We start from the raw sequence: 17,754 nt of genomic DNA, 5'->3' as shown, positions 1-17,754 counted from the left end.
AGCAGGACAATACACCCTCTTTTTGACTAATGACTGACATATGTGCATGTACGTGATAGGCCTATCTGGATTATATGAGTATGATGGTCATAATGGTTCTTGATAGTGTCATAAAGTGCATTTTCTTAGTCCAAGTAAAGTGACACAGGATGGTCATAATGCTTCATGACAGTGTTATAAAGTGTATTTTCGGGAAGTTGTTGAAAATATGATGATTAAAAAACATGACTGTAAAGAATTCATTACATCAACAAAGGGCCTAAGAAACAAACTTTCAAACGAAAGGAAACTTCTTGGCAGGGAAAAAATACATAGAATAAATGTAGGTTTTGACACTCTTATGTAGGTGTCATAACGAGCCATAAAATAATGTAATATACACTATACATACAAAAGTATGTGGACACCCCTTAAAATGTGTGTAGAAAATCAAGCACACAGCCATGCAATCTCCACAGACAAACATTGGCAGTAGAATGGCCTTACTGAAGAGCTCAGTGACTTTCAACGTGGCATCGGCATAGGATGCCACCTAGCCAACAAGTCAGTTCGTCAAATATCTACCTGCTAGAGCTGCCCCGGTCAACTGTAAGTGCTGTAATGGTGAAGTGGAAACGTCTAGGAGCAACAACGGCTTTGCCGTGAAGTGATAGGCCACACAAGCTCACAGAACGTGACCGCATAGTGCTGAAGCGCATAAAAATCGTCTGTCCTCGGTTGCAACACTCGCTACCAAGTTCCAACTGCCTCTTGAACCAACGTCAGTACAAGAACTGTTCGTCGGGAGGTTTATGAAATGGGTTTCCATGGCCGAGCAGCCGAACACAAGCCTAAGATCACCATGTGCAATGCCAAGCGTCGGCTGGAGTGGTATAAAGCTCGCCACCATTGGACTCTAGAGCAGTGGAAACACGTTCTCTGGAGTGATTAATCACTCTTCACCATCTGGCAATCCGATGGACAAATCTGGTGTTGGCGGATGCCAGGGGAACACTACCTGCCCCAATGCACAGTGCCAACTGTAAAGTTTGGTGGAGGAGAAATCATGTTCTTTGCTGATTTGTATGATTCGGGCTAGGCTCCTTAGTTCCAGTAAACGTAAACTTAACGCTACAGTATACAATGACATTCTAGACAATTCTGTGCTTCCATCTTTGTGGCAACAGTTTGGGCAAGGCGCTTTCCTGTTTCAGCATGACAATGTCCCTGTGCACAAAGCGCCGTACATACAGAAATGGTTTGTCGAGATCGGTGTGGAAGAACTTTACAGGCCTGCACAGAGCCCTGACCTCAACCCCATCGAACACCTTTGGGATGAATTGGAATGCCGACTGCGAGCCAGGCCTAATCGCCCAACATCAATGCTCGACGTCACTAATGCTCTTGTGGCTGAATGGAAGCAAGTCCCTGCAGCAATGTTACAACGTCGTGGAAAGCCTTCCCAGAAGAGTCGAGTTTGTTATAGCAGCAAAGGTGGGACCAACTCCATAGTAATGCCCATGATTTTGAAATGTCACTACAGGTGTAAATATAGGGTCATGACAGTGTTATTACCATATTATGACAGGTTATGACAAGTTATGTCAGCTGTTATGATGCTGGGTGTCAAGTAAAGTGTTACCGTTTGTTGCTACACTTTGGGGCTAGAGTGGTAAAGGCACAGAGAGACCTCACTGAGACTAAACTCCTTATTAATGGAATGATGTTTTTCACTTGGCATTCCATCCTACTCTAACTAGCAAATACACAAAGTTGGCTTACTTCATAGGGCTTTGTGTGAATCTTACTAACAGCTGAGGGAAAATGGTGCCACCATACAAAGCCCTGAGTGGAGAAAACAGTGCCATTCATTTTCAGAACAGGCTGAGTTTAAGTCAAGTTTTATGGTAAACCAGCCCAGAGTCTGTGATTCTTACACACCCATCCTCTCCCCTCCTCCCAGCCTGTACTACAGTACCGTACCTCAGCTTTGTTCTGCTGGTCCTCGCTGCTGTCGTTGTGGTTCTGTTCCTCGTCCATGTCGACCAGCTTCAGTTTCAGGTAGGAAACCTCATCCATCAGATCCAGTTTCTGGGTCTCCAATGAGGTCCGGCTCAGCAGCTCCTGTACCGCACACACAGCCGCAGAGACACACACATTAACACTCCCCTACACACACACAACTCTATCCACTGAGCAGTGAGACCAGAGTGAAGTATAAAGTCAGTGTGCCGCTCCACTGGGCATAAAGCTCCCCCAAACCAACAGTTCAGCCTGGGAGCCCGGGCCCTGCTCTGCTATATATACACAATGCAATGTGGCTCTATTTTTACTTCCCCTGTCTGACTCAGACATGTGAGAGAGAAATACAGAGAGAGAGAGAGAGATAAGGGGAGAGAGAGAGAGAGAGAGAGAGAGAGAGAGAGAGAGAGAGAGAGAGAGAGAGAGAGAGAGAGAGAGAGAGAGAGAGAGAGAGAGGGAGATAGGGGGAGAGAGAGAGGGGAGAGAGAGAGGGGGAGCAATGGAGAGAAAGAAAGAGAGAGAGAAAGAAATTGAACACTAAGTTAGAGACAGAACACTAAGTTGAGAGACAGACTCTAAAATTTTCAAAAGACCTGGGACAGGAGCAGTGTGTGTGTGTGTGTGTGTGTGTGTGTGTGTGTGTGTGTGTGTGTGTGTGTGTGTGTGTGTGTGTGTGTGTGTGTGTGTATATAGAGCGGGTGGGTGGGTGAGCTTTGACTCTAGGTTTCACACACGGTAAACACACTTCCCTTACGCCCTATGGATTTCCCAACACCCCTCATCACTGGAGGCTGATTTCGGTTCCTGTTCCAGAGAATACTACTCTCTCCTTAAAATAACTTGCCATCATACTTTTGAATTAGGTGAATTAGTATATTAGGTGAATTAGTATATTTGTCACGTGTGCCGAATACAACAGGTGTAGGTAGACCTTACAGTGAAATGCTTACTTACAGGCTCTAACCAATAGTGCAAAAAAGGTATTAGGTGAACAATAAGTAAGTAAAGAAACAAAAACAACAGTAAAAAGACAGTGAAAAATAACAGTAGCAGCACAATTGGTTGGGCGCCCGTAAAACTGTTGCCATTTCTTCCGGTGCCATTTTCATTTATCAGCTGTCCCTTTTCATTAATTTATCAGCTGTCCCTTTTCATTAATTTATCAGCTGTCCCTTTTCATTAATTTATCAGCTATCCCTTTTCATTCATTTATCAGCTGTCCCTTTTCATTCATTTATCAGCTGTCCCTTTTCATTCATTTATCAGCTGTCCCTTTTCATTCATTTATCAGCTGTCCTTTTTCATTCATTTATCAGCTATCCCTTTTCATTCATTTATCAGCTGTCCCTTTTCATTCATTTATCAGCTGTCCCTTTTCATTCATTTATCAGCTGTCCCTTTTCATTCATTTATCAGCTGTCCTTTTTCATTCATTTATCAGCTGTCCCTTTTCATTCATTTATCAGCTATCCCTTTTCATTCATTTATCAGCTGTCCCTTTTCATTCATTTATCAGCTGTCCTTTTTCATTCATTTATCAGCTGTCCCTTTTCATTCATTTATCAGCTGTCCCTTTTCATTCATTTATCAGCTGTCCTTTTTCATTAATTTATCAGCTGTACTTTTTCATTCATTTATCAGCTATCCCTTTTCATTCATTTATCAGCTGTCCCTTTTCATTCATTTATCAGCTGTCCTTTTTCATTAATTTATCAGCTGTCCCTTTTCATTCATTTATCAGCTGTCCTTTTTCATTCATTTATCAGCTGTCCCTTTTCATTCATTTATCAGCTGTCCTTTTTCATTCATTTATCAGCTGTCCCTTTTCATTCATTTATCAGCTGTCCCTTTTCATTCATTTATCAGCTGTCCCTTTTCATTCATTTATCAGCTGTCCTTTTTCATTCATTTATCAGCTGTCCTTTTTCATTCATTTATCAGCTGTCCCTTTTCATTCATTTATCAGCTATCCCTTTTCATTCATTTATCAGCTGTCCCTTTTCATTCATTTATCAGCTGTCCTTTTTCATTCATTTATCAGCTGTCCCTTTTCATTCATTTATCAGCTGTCCCTTTTCATTCATTTATCAGCTGTCCCCATAAAATAACCTTTTCTCATTCCAGGTTCCCTGTTGGGTTCCAGGTATAATCATTTTGGGTTCTATGTAGAACCCTGTATAGAACCAAAAAGGGTTATTCAAAGGGTTCTCCTATGGGACAGCCGAAGAACCCTATACAGTCTGTGTAGATGGACTGTATGTAAACCCCTGTAATCACCACAGCTCAAGGGAAATACATTGAAAATAAAATCTGATAAATAAGTTGTGGCACCCTGTGACATTTGCAACCCAACACCGGCATTACTTCGAGGGGGATCAGCTGAGCATTTAGAAGCAATTTGAAGGTCTTTTCTGTAAAAGCCCAACAGCTGACACTGTAGCTAGCTGGCTAAGCCTGATGAAATCCTTCCTTTGAACTAACTAAGAAGTGAAACACATGCAGGATTATCAGCCCTTCCTAACTAGCTCTGCAGGCTGTGGCGTTCTGATATCCAACTATCCGTTTATCTAGGATTGATTGGACTGTGTTGAACTGCTATGGGCTCTCATTCTGAGTGTTGTGGCTGACTAGCCTGACTAGGTCAACATGCCACTCAGGCTTTCAGAGTCAGACACAGTGATCAGACCAATGATGATATTCCGAGACAGTGATCAGAGTCCGGGGCCAAGCCCCTCTTTGTCCCTCTGAAACAGGACCTCTTCTTTTCTCTGGGCCACGGACCAGAGCCAGAGGTGTGTCAGTCTGTCAGACCTCTCAGCAGACCCAAGGTGCCACTAGCCTGGTCGCAGATCTGTTGGTGCAGTATAACCAACTCCTAAGACATACAGTATGTTTGGCAGAAAACACCCATAGTTGGCTAAACAGCCAAAAGAGATCTGGAACCACTAGACCGGCTAAGATGCCATTGACTCTCTGCAACTGTACCCTCACCTGCTTGGTCAAGTAGGACACAGGGAGAAGGAAGGGGGGATGTGTGGTAGGTCAAGCTATCAAACCTGCAATCCTGGACTGGACTGGCCCTCTAATAGCAAATATTCCTTCTTAGCCTTTTACTACAGTGGGCTAAAACAGGGTCACACAGAGTGTTTCTTGGTAGTCTTAAACAAATCTACTTTGAAACAAAAGTATACACCTCACACACTTAGTTATGGGCTTAAAAAAGAAGACACCTGTACCATCTCAGATATAGAGTTGAAATGTGTTAAAAAAAATTGTTTGCATCCCAACATTACACTTTATATACATCACAGAAGACTGAAACATCTAAAAAACGTTTCACCGGACTTTCGGCGTAAAAAACTAACAATAATAATGTTGATTAATTCCATCCATGAGGCCACTTCGTTATTTGACTGCAGGAAAGGGGTAGACTAGGCTGGTTAATACTTTGTCTATCGACATGTCTGTAGATAATTACAATGTCTTTAGACCGTCACTGGGACTGTCGGTTTCCTTGTTGCAGATTGATGAAAAAAGTTCAACTTTGACCCTGTCACTTCATCCATTGTCATGGTTAACTGACTGAGACAGCGATGAGAGTGCACATTCTAAAATTCTACTCACTGTAATTAGCTCGCCATTAACTTGTTAATAATGAATCTTGTTATGAATTTATTTTCCTGTAATAATGAATAAAACATTTCTAAAGTTAAGACATTGTCAGCGGCTAGCCAGATAACAAGGTAGCTAACCAGCCTTGTGTGTGTGTTTGTTGTCATGGTTGCTTTGAATAATTCCTTTCTCAGAATGAGGATATCACTATGACATTCTGGTTGTTGGAATCATAGAATTAAATAGAACACATTGCATTATAAAATGGGTTGTTTGGACCCTGGATGCTAATTGGTTGATATGTGGGACAACAACTCCCACAAAATACAATGGCATGGTTATGTCATAATTTAACTCTCACGCAGCCCAGGCAGGAAACTCAACTTCATCTCCCTTGGAAAAAAAGCCTATACACTTAATTTTCCCAAATTTTACTTGGCGTCATTACGTCATGTACCTACGTTAAATAGGCACGTCAGCTTTGACATCGGTTTTGCACATCGGCGTTAAACTAGACATCGGGCCGATACCGATGTTGGCATTTTTAGCTAATATCGGCCGATTCGATATGTTCGATATTGTGCATCCCTAGTTAAAATAATGTCTTATCGGAAAAAAATGCATTCATATTTTTATAAATATGTTGGCAACTGTTTTAGAAAAGCAATAATGCTCTCAAACACAATCCCGGAATTATCGTGTGACAACTCCCTCCAAGAGCTGTATCCTGGCCCTTGTTGGGAGTTGTCATACGATAACTCCCGGGTTCACTGGCATTTTTGCTTTAATACAGTGCTGTCGGAAAGTATTCAAACCCCTTGACTTTCTCCACATTTTGTTGGGTTACGGCCTTATTCTAAAATTGATTAAATCATTCTAAAATGGATTAAATCAATTGATACACAATACCCAATAATGACAAAGCAAAATCCTATTTTTTTATTTTTATTTTCTAATTGATAAAAAAATGTAAAAGCTGAAATACCACATTTACATACAGTACCAGTCAAAAGTTTGGACACACCTTCTCATTTTCTTTATTTGTACTATTTTTTTTTACTATGTAGAATAATAGTGAAGACATCAAAACTATGAAATAACACATGTGGAATCCTGTAGTAACCAAACAAGTGTTAAACAAAACAAAATATATCTTATAGTTGAGATTCTTCAAAGTAGCCACCCTTTGCCTTGATAACAGCTTTGCACACTCGCTCTTCTGAGTGAGTATAGGTCTGATGAGTCGATTGACAAAATAATCTGCCCAACACACTCACCCATTAGCTTTTACTGGAACTGGCAGCAGATACTGAGAAGCATTCTCTTGACACTCAGAAAAGAGCTATCTCCATTTCAGGCTCAGAACAGCAGTGACAAAGATCAACCTTGCCATTGACCTTGCCTAATCACACCACACACATTGTTTAAACAGATCTCATTAAAAACTTCAATGGAGCCAAACAATGTGAAGATAGACAGTGTCTGGTTATCGATAAAGGTCAAACACAAGGGACCTGCAAAGAGATACCAGCCACACCACAGAGCACTGTAGACAGTAGACACCAGTGGCTGTGGTCTCTAAACAGAAATACGCATTTATTGTATATTCTGTATGACAACTTGAGGGGGAAAAAAGGTTTTCCCCTAGACCTTTGCATATGTACAAAAAAATAAAAGAAATCTGCTCGGAATTTGAGGTCAATTAAACTGAAAAACAACAAATGCACTTTTTACCATTGCCATTTATGGGGAGCAAACCGGCTGGATGAGACAAAATCACAGAGTAGACAAAGGAGCAGTTGAAAAGCCCAAACAGAGGGCTTTTTGATTCCTAAATTGGGTAGCTGTGTGTGCCAATGTTTGGCATGCACACACAGCCTAATAAGAGGCATCAGCAGACACTGCTCAATGGCTCCTCTCCACTCACAACCCCTCACCCCTGTCTCTGATGGTAAGAGCACAAACTGGACAACTCTCACAAGGTTCCCCTCCCTACCTCCACAACAAACATGGCTTACTTACTTACATCCTACTGGCACATAAGGCAACGACAAGACCTATCCACTTTTGACGATCCAAAGGCTGTTTGGCACGGTGTCCTGGTACACACAGCTAGAGTTGAAGTCGAAAGTTTACATACACCTTAGCCAAATACATTTAAACTCAGTTTTTCACAATTCCTGACATTTAATCCAAGTAAAAATTCCCTGTTTTAGGTCAGTTACGATTACCACTTTATTTTAAGAATGTCAAATGTCAGAATAATATTAGAGAGAGTGATTTATTTCAGCTTTTATTTATTTCATCACATTCCCAGTGGGTCAGAAGTTTACATACACTCAATTAGTATTTGGTAAAATTGCCTTTCAATTGTTTAACTTGGGTCAAACGTTTCGGGTAGCCTTCCACAAGCTTCCCACAATAAGTGAATTTTGGCCCATTTCACCTGACAGAGCTGGTGTAACTGAGTCAGGTTTGTAGGCCTCCTTGCTAGCACATGCTTCTTCAGTTCTGCCCACACATTTTCTATAGGATTGAGGTCAGGGCTTTGTGATGGCCACTCCAATACCTTGACTTTGTTGTCCTTAAGCCATAATGCCACAACTTTGGAAGAAAGCTTGGGGTCGTTGTCCATTTGGAAGACCCATTTGCGACCAAGCTTTAACTTCCTGATGATGTCTTGAGATTTTGCTTCCCCGTGCACACAGCCTAACGCTGTGGCTATGAGCGGTAGCGGGTAACTATACCTCACAGTGATCTGATTCAGACCCCGATAGTCAATACACGGGCGCAGACCTCCCTCCTTCTTCTTCACAAAAAATAAACTTGAGGAGGCGGGTGAAGTGGAGGACCTGCGCAGGGATTCGGAGACATATGTTTCCATAACCTCCGTCTCCGCCTGTGAGAGGGGATACACGTGACTCCTGGGAAGTGCAGCGTCTACCAGGAGATCTATCGCCGTCGATGAGGTGGTAATTGAGTCGCCTTCTTTTTGGAGAAGGCGAGAGCCAAATCTGCATATTCAGGGGGAAGACCTGGTCTCCACCGTAGTAGCACCAATGGAGACCCCTAATCACCTACCTGAGCACTCTCGTGACCACCCCGTGAGAGCCCTCTGTGGGCAAGAAACAGTGGGGTTATGAGAAGCTAACAAGGGTAGGCCCAGCACCTGGGAAACGCAGGAGAGTCAATTCTAATTCTCTCCGTATGACCCTCCTGCGTCACTATGCCCAAAGGCGCGGTGACCTCCCTAATCAACCCTGACCCTAATGGTCGACTATCTAAGGTGTGAACGGGGAAGGGCACATCCATGGAAATGATGGGGATCCCTAAACTACAGGCTAAAGCTCTAGAAATAAAATTCCCTGCCGCGCCTGAATCGACGAGCGCGTTTTATGCTGGGAATGCGGGGAAAACTCAGGGAACGTGACAGACACAAACATATGTGCAATAGATGGCTCTGGGTGAGAATGGTGCCATCTCACCTGGGGTGACGCCAGAGCTCACTGCCTGCTGCCTCGATTCCCAGAGGAACCAACCTGGGACCGACCGGCAGTGTGACCTCTGCGGCCACAGATGGAGCACGAGCGGGAACCCCCTCCGGTCTCCCTGCGCACCGCCCCTCCCAGCTCCATGGGTATCAGAGACGGGAAGGGGGAGGATGGAACCACCAGAACCCGATCTGAACGTCCGCGAGTAGCCAGCAGGTTGTCCAGCCGGATGGACAGGTCCACCTGCTGGTCAAACGTGAGGGTGGTGTCTCTGCAGGCCGGCTCCCGACGGACGTCCTCACGCAGACTGCAGTGCTAATGGTCGATCAAGGCCCTGTTGTTCAATCCCGCGCTGGCAGCCAGGGTCCTGAACTCCAGGGCAAACTCCTGGGCGCTCCTCGTCTCCTGCCTCAGATGGTAGAGGCGCTCACCCGCCTCTGTATCCTCGGGCGGGTGGTCGAAGTCTTCCCAGAAATGGCCGGTGAACTCCTCAAACTGGTCCAACGCCGCATCTCCCTCCACACGGCATTGGCCCACTCCAGGGCTCTCCGGGTGAGGCACGAGACGAGGGAGGCCACCCTCTCACGGCCCGATGGAGCCGGGTCGACGGTGGCCAGATACAGGTCTAATTGCGATAAGAACCCCTGGCAGTTCGCAGCCCTCCCGTCGTACTCCTGGGGCAAGGAGAGACGGATCCCACTGGGTTCAGATGGGAAAGGGGCACTCAGGAGAGACCCCGGTTGTGCTGGTGGAGGTGCTGGAAGATCTCCCTGTCTCTCCCAGCGGGTCATGGTGAAGCATAACTGCATGCTCCTGGACGTGCTCCTCCAAACTCAGAAAACCAAAATATACAAAATAATAAAAGTGGGTACAAAACCCGTCGCACACCAGAACATAACTTGCACATAACATACAATCAAACAATCACTGACAAAGACTTGAGGGGAAACAGAGGGTTAAATACTCAACGTGTAATCGATGGGATTGGAACCAGGTGTGAGGGAAGACAAGACAAAACCAATGGAAAATGAAAAATGGATCAGAGATGGCTAGAAGTTCGGTGACGTCGACCGCCGAACACTGCCCGAACAAGGAGAGAGACCAACTTCGGTGGAAGTCGTGACACCTACTAGCTAGCCTATTATTAACTGTAGCTGTCTGCAAAAGGGAGAGAAAAAAATCCCTGTCTAGGAATTTCCTTAACTTCTTGACGCACACATCCCTGTAGCGGGATCATTTGTCAGCAACCGCTGAATAGCATAGCGCAACAGTCAAATAATATTACTAGAAAATATTAATATTCATGAAATCACAAGTGCAATATTGCGAAACGCAGCCTTTTGTTAATCACCCTGTCGTCTCAGATTTTGATTTTGAATGATGCTTTACAGCGAAAGTAATCCAAGCGTTTGTGTAAGTTTATCGATAGCCTAGCATAGCATTATGTACACTTAGCATCAGGAAGCTTAGTCACGAAAATCAGAAAAGCAATCAAATTAACCGTTTACCGTTTTCACTCACGAGACTCCCAGTTACACAGAAAATGTTCCTTTTGTTCCATAAAGATTCTTTTTATACCCAAAATACCAACGTTTGTTTGTCGCGTTATGTTCAGAAATCCACAGGAAAGAGCGGTCACGACAACGCAGACGGAAATTCCAAATAGTCTTCATAATGTCCACAGAAACATGTCAAAAGTTTTTTATAATCATTCCTCAGGTAGTTTTAAAAATATATATTTGATTATATATCAACCGAGTGTGTAGCTTTTTCCATAACAGTGGGAGGAACAATGGCCGCTTTACTCAATTGCGCACAAACTCACTCTGAGAGCCCCCACCTCTCCACTTACGCAATGTGATCCTTCACGCTCATTTTTCAAAATAAAAGCCTGAAACTATGTCTAAAGACTGTTGACAGAAAAAGGAATCTGGTTGATATCCCATGCATAGGAACACAGAGGTTTAAAATAAGAGGCACTTCCTGGTTGGATTTTCCTCAGCCTTTCACCTGCAATATCAGTTCTGTTATACACACTCACAATATTTTTACAGTTTTGGAAACTTTAGAGTGTTTTCTATCCTAATCTGTCAATTATATGCATATTCTAGCATCTGGTCATGAGAAATAAGCTGTTTACTTTGGGAATGTTATTTTTCCAAAAATAAAAATTGTGCCCTCTAGCTTCAAGAGGGTTTAACAATTTAACGAAGGTGGTACCTTATGATTTTGCATGGCTAGGTGCCCAATCAGAATGCATTTTGTGATTTTAGGTAGAAAATATTACATCCCCCCTCACCCCTCCTCAGATAAAGAGTTAACACGGCAAATAGCCTCTGTCCCAGTCAGCTCTACTGGCAGTGCAATATTGGCAAAACCTGGCAGGGTAATTCATATACCATTTGGTGGGGGCACAAATTCTATCTGGGGAGTCCATTCCTGGCTTTGCCACCCCTTAGGCCCTGGTCACTCAGAAGCAACAGTATTTTATGTTTGTAGGATGGTTATGAATGAAAACCACATTTCCTGTTACTAATTTACCACACACTTACTTCACGCTAAAGGAACAGAAAAAGAACACGCTGTTCGTTCTATTTGTTACTGAGCAACCTTGTAATCTTTAACCTTGCTCTAATCACACATTCACAAAATATAGTCAATTGATCTAGGACTAAAACAAGACTATGTGTATGTAGGAAACCAGTTGAGGTAAACAACAGCAGTTAGCTCTCTAAGCCGAGCAGTGATAGAGTAGTGATAATGTAGTATGTCTCTTACCTGCTTTAGCATTTCCTCAGTGGAGTTGAGCTTGTGGTAGTGCTCCTCCAGAGAGCTCTCCAGGTCTCGGATCTTTTCTCCCTGGGCCTCCACTTGGTCTGTGAGCACGCTCACCTATAGCACACAAAGCCAACCCACACACGGGACACCTTACTCAGTCACTCACGTTGACAAATACCTCCTCTCTCATGGTCAGGACTGGAGCGATTCGTATGCTAATGCTGCTAATTCCTCTGACAACCCACAGGTAGTTTCACTTCATTCCTCAGCCGGATTGGAACTCTATGTCAACAGCCATTGTGAAATATCATAGAAGGTAGCCTACGCTTGCCATGGTTCACTAAACTACAAACACAGAGCTGAGTAAACTGAGCCCACAACTCTGGCCAGCTCACAATGAAGCAGGTGAAAGGGAAAGCGAGCACCTCTCTTTTACCTGCTCCACCCAATAATGTTTTCAGTCAACAGGCACAAGCCCGTTGGCCAATCAGCAGCGTTTGTCAGAGGGGCTTGAGGAATGTGCTGGCATGTGCGAAAGAAAGGGCTACTGTGGCACAAGGCTGAGATAAAGCTAGTTTTAAGCAGCACACGTTGAGCTAGATAAGACATGACAGAGGCCGAGGAGGAAGAGGGAAAATATAAATATGCAATGTGTAGACTAGATTACAGATCTATAAACTACCAATTACACAGATGTAAAAAATCATGGAGCGTCCTGACAAATCACTTGAGCCTGATGTTTACAGTACAACCAAATACGAGAGGCATTATCCAGACATTAAATGTACTAGGGGCGTTCTGTTTGACTGAGCTTCTCTGCTACACACAACCAGCCCCCAGCCCCCCTAGCCTGCCCTGGACATTCTAACATCTCTGTGATATACTGCCCTTCCTCTCTCAATTGAACAGCAGAGCCGTGAGGTCACTTGGGCCTGTGGAAAGAGGTGTTACATGTCTCTGTCCGCCTAATGCCTTTACACTCACCTGACGTGACCCTGGTGACCCCTGAGGAGGGGCTCTCTCAATTAAATTAAATCAAATTGAAAGGGCTTTATTGGCATGGAAAACACATGTATACATTGTCATAGCAAGTGAAATAGATAATAAACAAAAGTGAAATAAACAATAAAAAATGTATTGTAAAAATTACTCTCACAAATGTTTCAAATGAATAGAGACATTTCAAAAATCATAGTATGGCTATGTACAGAGTTATAACAACGTGCAAATAGTTAAAGTACAAAAGGGAAAATAAATAAACATAAATATGGGTTGTATTTAAATCGTTTTTTTGTTTTTCACTGTGTCTCTAATATGGACATACATTTGGCAGGAGGTTAGGAAGTGCAGCCCAGCTTCCACCTCCTTTAGTGGGCAGTGTGAGAACCAGGTCTGCCTATGCAAGGAGAACCAGGTCTGCCTATGCAAGGAGAACCAGGTCTGCCTATGCAAGGAGAACCAGGTCTGCCTATGCAAGGAGAACCAGGTCTGCCTATGCAAGGAGAACCAGGTCTGCCTATGCAAGGAGAACCAGGTCTGCCTATGCAAGGAGAACCAGGTCTGCCTATGCAAGGAGAACCAGGTCTGCCTATGCAAGGAGAACCAGGTCTGCCTATGCAAGGAGAACCAGGTCTGCCTATGCAAGGAGATCCTTCATTTTGGGTCAGTCACAGTGGTCAGGTATTCTGTCACTGTGTACTCTCTGTTTATGGCCAAATAGCATCCAGCTTGCTCTGTTTCTTTTTGTTGTTAATTCTTTTCAATGTGTCAAATAATTATATTTTTGTTTTCTCATGATTTGGTTGGGTCTAATTATGTTCCTGTTGCTGTCCTGGGGCTCTGTGGGGTTTGGTTGTGTTTGTGAACAGAGCCCCAGGAACAGCTTTCTTAGGGGACTCTTCTCTAGGTTAATCTATCTGTAGATTGTAGAATTTAATGTCTCTTTTCTGGATTTCGATCATTAGCGGGTATCGGCCAAATTCTGATATGCATGCATTATTTGGTGTTTTACGTTGTTCAAGGGGGATGTTTTTGCAGAATTCTGCATGCAGAGTCTCAATTTCATGTTTGTCCCATTTTGTGAATTCTTGGTTGGTGAGTGGACCCCAGAACTTACAACCATAAAGGGCAATGGGTTCTATAACAGATTCAAGTACTTTTAGGCAGATCCTAATTGGGATGTCACATTTTATGTTCCTTTTGATGGGTGTAGAAGGCCCTTCTTGCCTTGACTCTCAGATCGATCGCAGCTTTGTGAAAGTTACCTGTGGTGCTGATGTTTAAGCCGAGGTAGGTATAGGTTTTTGTGTGCTCTAGGGCAACGGTGTCTAGATGGAATTCATATTTTGGTCCTGGAAACTGGACCTTAGTTGGAACACCATTATTTTTGTCTCGCTGAGATTTACTGCCAGGGCCTGTCTCTGTCTCTGTCTCTCTGTTTCGCTCTGTGCTCCTCCTTCACTCTATCTCTCTCTAAAAGCTCAACTATAATCCTGCAAGGATGATGGTGGGGCGACTGCTGACAGGAGCACCTTACCTGGAGCACCAGAGACTCTTTGTCCCCCTCTAAGCGAACCAGCCGCTCCTGATAGCTCTCATTGTTCACCGGGGAGCAAAGGTTAACCTGCAACAACAGACATGACAAAGAGGAGTCAGAGAGGTGGAGAGGGGGAAGGAGAGGAGGAGAAAGGTTGAAGACTGTCACCGAACAGGCTAAACAATTTAGTATCAACCATTCAATAATTCATCCGCACTGACCCAATAAAGAGGAAGAAGAAATAAGACCAGTATTGTGTTTAGCAACATCCTCCCATATGGTCTAGCGGTTAGGATTCCTGGTTTTCACACAGGCGTCCCAGGTTCGACTCCCGGTATGGGTACACACAGTTTCTACTGCACTGTTGTCTAATCTGCATTCAGTGTCAGATACAGTATTGAAGGCTGCAGCCAAAGGCCTGGCCAACAGTATGCTGGAGGACTGCTCTGTTTCAAACAACGTTTCTGATATGAGCGAGCTGGTGGAAGAAAAGGAACCAGTAGAACTGTGTTGACACCCAAATTTAAGCTTGGCTGAAAATCATTAACACGTTCAACATCACAACAATGTGAAATGTGAACATGTGGCATTAACATACAAAAAACACACTCTTTGACCCCTAACATCAGAAACAAGTGTTTTCACTGATTTGCATAAAAGAAGACATCTAATTTATACTAATTAGATATAGTGTGTTTCGTGAAACCTCAGACCTTAAAGACCAGTGAGATCCCCCTCTACAGAGGAATACAGTTTTCCCTTTCTCATTGGCCTCAGTCAGCTGACGTGGCGCATTAGGACACTTTCTCAACCAACCACTACATCGGTGCAAAGACCCTTGACTTCATACTAGGGCTTAACACTTGTCTTCCTCAGTCCCTGAGAACTTCTCCAGGGATGTCTTAACATCATGCTCTTGACTTAAGCCTGCGAGCTGAGCTTCTCTCTCTTTCTCTCTCTCTCTGAAAACCCACAGCACCATGTGATCATCTTGGGGACCTGTCATAAGGTCTGTCACAGCGGGGAAAAATAACATGCTGTGACTTGTGTGCAGCGCTGAGCTGGGTTTTGTCTCACTGCACGGCTTCAGATAATCCTGTCTTAAATAGCTGGTCTAGGGGCCACTGCTTCAGATCACACTGACAGCATATATATGGAGCAGTTTCTCTGAGGTCATCCAAAAGGGCAATCCACTCAGATGGCAGTTTCACAACTCACTTTCTAGGATGTACAGCATTTCCATACCCACTTTACTATCCATTATCACATGACCTCTCGGAGACTCAAATGTAGACAGTTAAGAACAAATTCTTATTTACAATGACGGCCTACCCCGGCCTAACCCAGACGACATTGGGCGCCGCACTATGGGACTCCCAATCACGGCTGGTTGTGATACAGCCTGGAATCGAACCAGGGTGTGTATTGACGCCTCCAGCACTATGCTGCAGTGCCTTAGACCACTGCACCACTTGGGAGCTAGTGGGTGTTGCACCCTCTATAACCACTGTGGTTATTATTTGAGCCTGCTGGTCATCTGTGAACATCTTAAAGAACAACCTGGCCTAAATGGCCGCACTCTTATAATATCCACCCAGCACAGCCAGAAGAGGACTGGCCACCCCTTGAAGCCTGATTCCTCTCTAGGTTTCTTCCTAGGTTCCTGTCTTTCTATGGAGTTTTTCCTAGCCACTGTTCTTCTACATCTGCATTGCTTGCTCTTTGGGTGTTAAAAGGGGCTTTATAAAATAAATATGATTGATTGAATTTGATTGAGAGGAGAGGTATGTGTATGTGAGTGCACTTAACTTAATGCTTCTTAATACATAATATTTATTTACCGTTTAACTTAATACTTACTTTGCCAGGTACCCCATGATTGATGTTGAACATGGTTGCATAAAACAATGCACCAAAGCAAAAGCTATACCCAGGTTCCTGCTGTGCTGCTAGATGTCCACGAGATCAAAGGGCTTGGTTACATCACTTCCTGAATCCTGACAAAGTCCATATGGAGTTCTTTAGCAGTGATTAGTCATGATACTGACTATAAACCCAAGCCAAAGCAGAGGAGAGCCAGCCCGTTCTCTGCCACACAGACAAATGACCACTTCCTCTCCTCTTAGGGGATGTGACGCATGTTACAGAGAACAGGGCTGTGTACAATACCCACTGGGCACAGGCGTCAATTCAATGTCTATTCCACGTTGGTTCAACCAGTGTGTGCCCAGCGGGTAGGCACCAAACAAAAGAAAATAAACTGAAACAGGGAGGGACTACTTCAACTTGTCCAATAAGAAACACTCATTTCTGCTTTTTGTTGGAAAGCCTTTTACTAAAATGTGCACTGATTAATATAACCCAGCTCTCTTTAAACAGAGCACCTAGAGCTGTAGTACATTGTACAGAGAGAGAGCTCAAAACATTTGCTAATGAAACTATAGAGGCATCTTTCTCAGGCTAGGCCAAGCCACAACGGAATTTCCCTTAACCCCTCTCTTATGCCATGAGCTACATGGCTGTTTGATGCCTCTTGAAGACATATTGTAGGCGGAGAGAGTGAAGGACAAATCCAAAGTGAGCAAAATATTATCCCACTGTCTGAGAATGCATGACGACTGTGTACAGTGCAGTTAGCAAAGGGGCACCGCCTGCTTTTAATGGCCTTAACAAATGTTTTTGTTGCACTTGAGTTTTACGGTGGACAGTCAGCACAGTTACTGGGTCTACAGTCTATCACGGATTACAAAAAGAAAACCAGCTCCGTCGAGGACCAGGATGTCTTGCTCCCAGACAAACTAAACAACTTCTTTGCTCGCTTTGAGGACAATACAGTGCCACTGACACAGCCCGCTACCAAAACCTGCGGACTCTCCTTCACTGCAGCCGACGTGAGTAAAACATTTAAATGTGTTAACCCTCGCAAGGCTGCAGGCCCAGACGGCATCCCCAGCCACGTCCTCAGAGCATGTGCGGACCAGCTGGCTGGTGTGTTTAAAGAAAAATATTCAATCAAGCCTTATCCCAGTCTGCTGTTCCCACATGCTTCAAGAGGGCCACCATTGTTCCTGTTCCCAAGAAAGCTAAGGTAACTGAGCTAAACGACTACCGCCCCGTAGCACTCACTTCCGTCATCATGAAGTGCTTTGAGAGACTAGTCAAGGAACATATCACCTCCACCCGACCTGACACCCTAGACCCACTCCAATTTGCTTACCGCCCCAATAGGTCCACAGACACCGCAATCGCAACCACACTGCACACGGCCCTAACCCATCTGGACAAAAGGAATACCTATGTGAGAATACTGTTCATCGACTACAGCTCAGCATTTAA

General features: G+C 44.0%; 1 protein-coding gene across 4 annotated transcripts in view; it reads right to left on the bottom strand.

Annotated features, from left to right (window-relative positions):
• The window catches only part of LOC118401016 (liprin-beta-2-like), a 121,404-nt gene that overhangs the window by 47,367 nt on the left and 56,283 nt on the right, over nt 1–17,754 (bottom strand). For all 4 annotated transcript variants that reach the window (XM_052474763.1, XM_052474764.1, XM_052474765.1 and 1 more), the window contains exons 4-6: nt 14,419–14,505; nt 11,883–11,996; nt 1,963–2,103 (exon numbers count right to left, since the gene is read on the bottom strand). In XM_052474763.1, coding sequence (XP_052330723.1) covers nt 1,963–2,103; nt 11,883–11,996; nt 14,419–14,505 — 342 coding nt within the window. The remainder of the gene's footprint in view (nt 1–1,962; nt 2,104–11,882; nt 11,997–14,418; nt 14,506–17,754) is intronic.

Source organism: Oncorhynchus keta, chromosome 22, assembly GCF_023373465.1.
Source record: "Oncorhynchus keta strain PuntledgeMale-10-30-2019 chromosome 22, Oket_V2, whole genome shotgun sequence".
Taxonomy (NCBI): Eukaryota; Metazoa; Chordata; class Actinopteri; order Salmoniformes; family Salmonidae; genus Oncorhynchus; species Oncorhynchus keta.
Note: the sequence above shows the minus strand (reverse complement) of the source record. Positions and strands in the feature narration are given on the sequence as shown.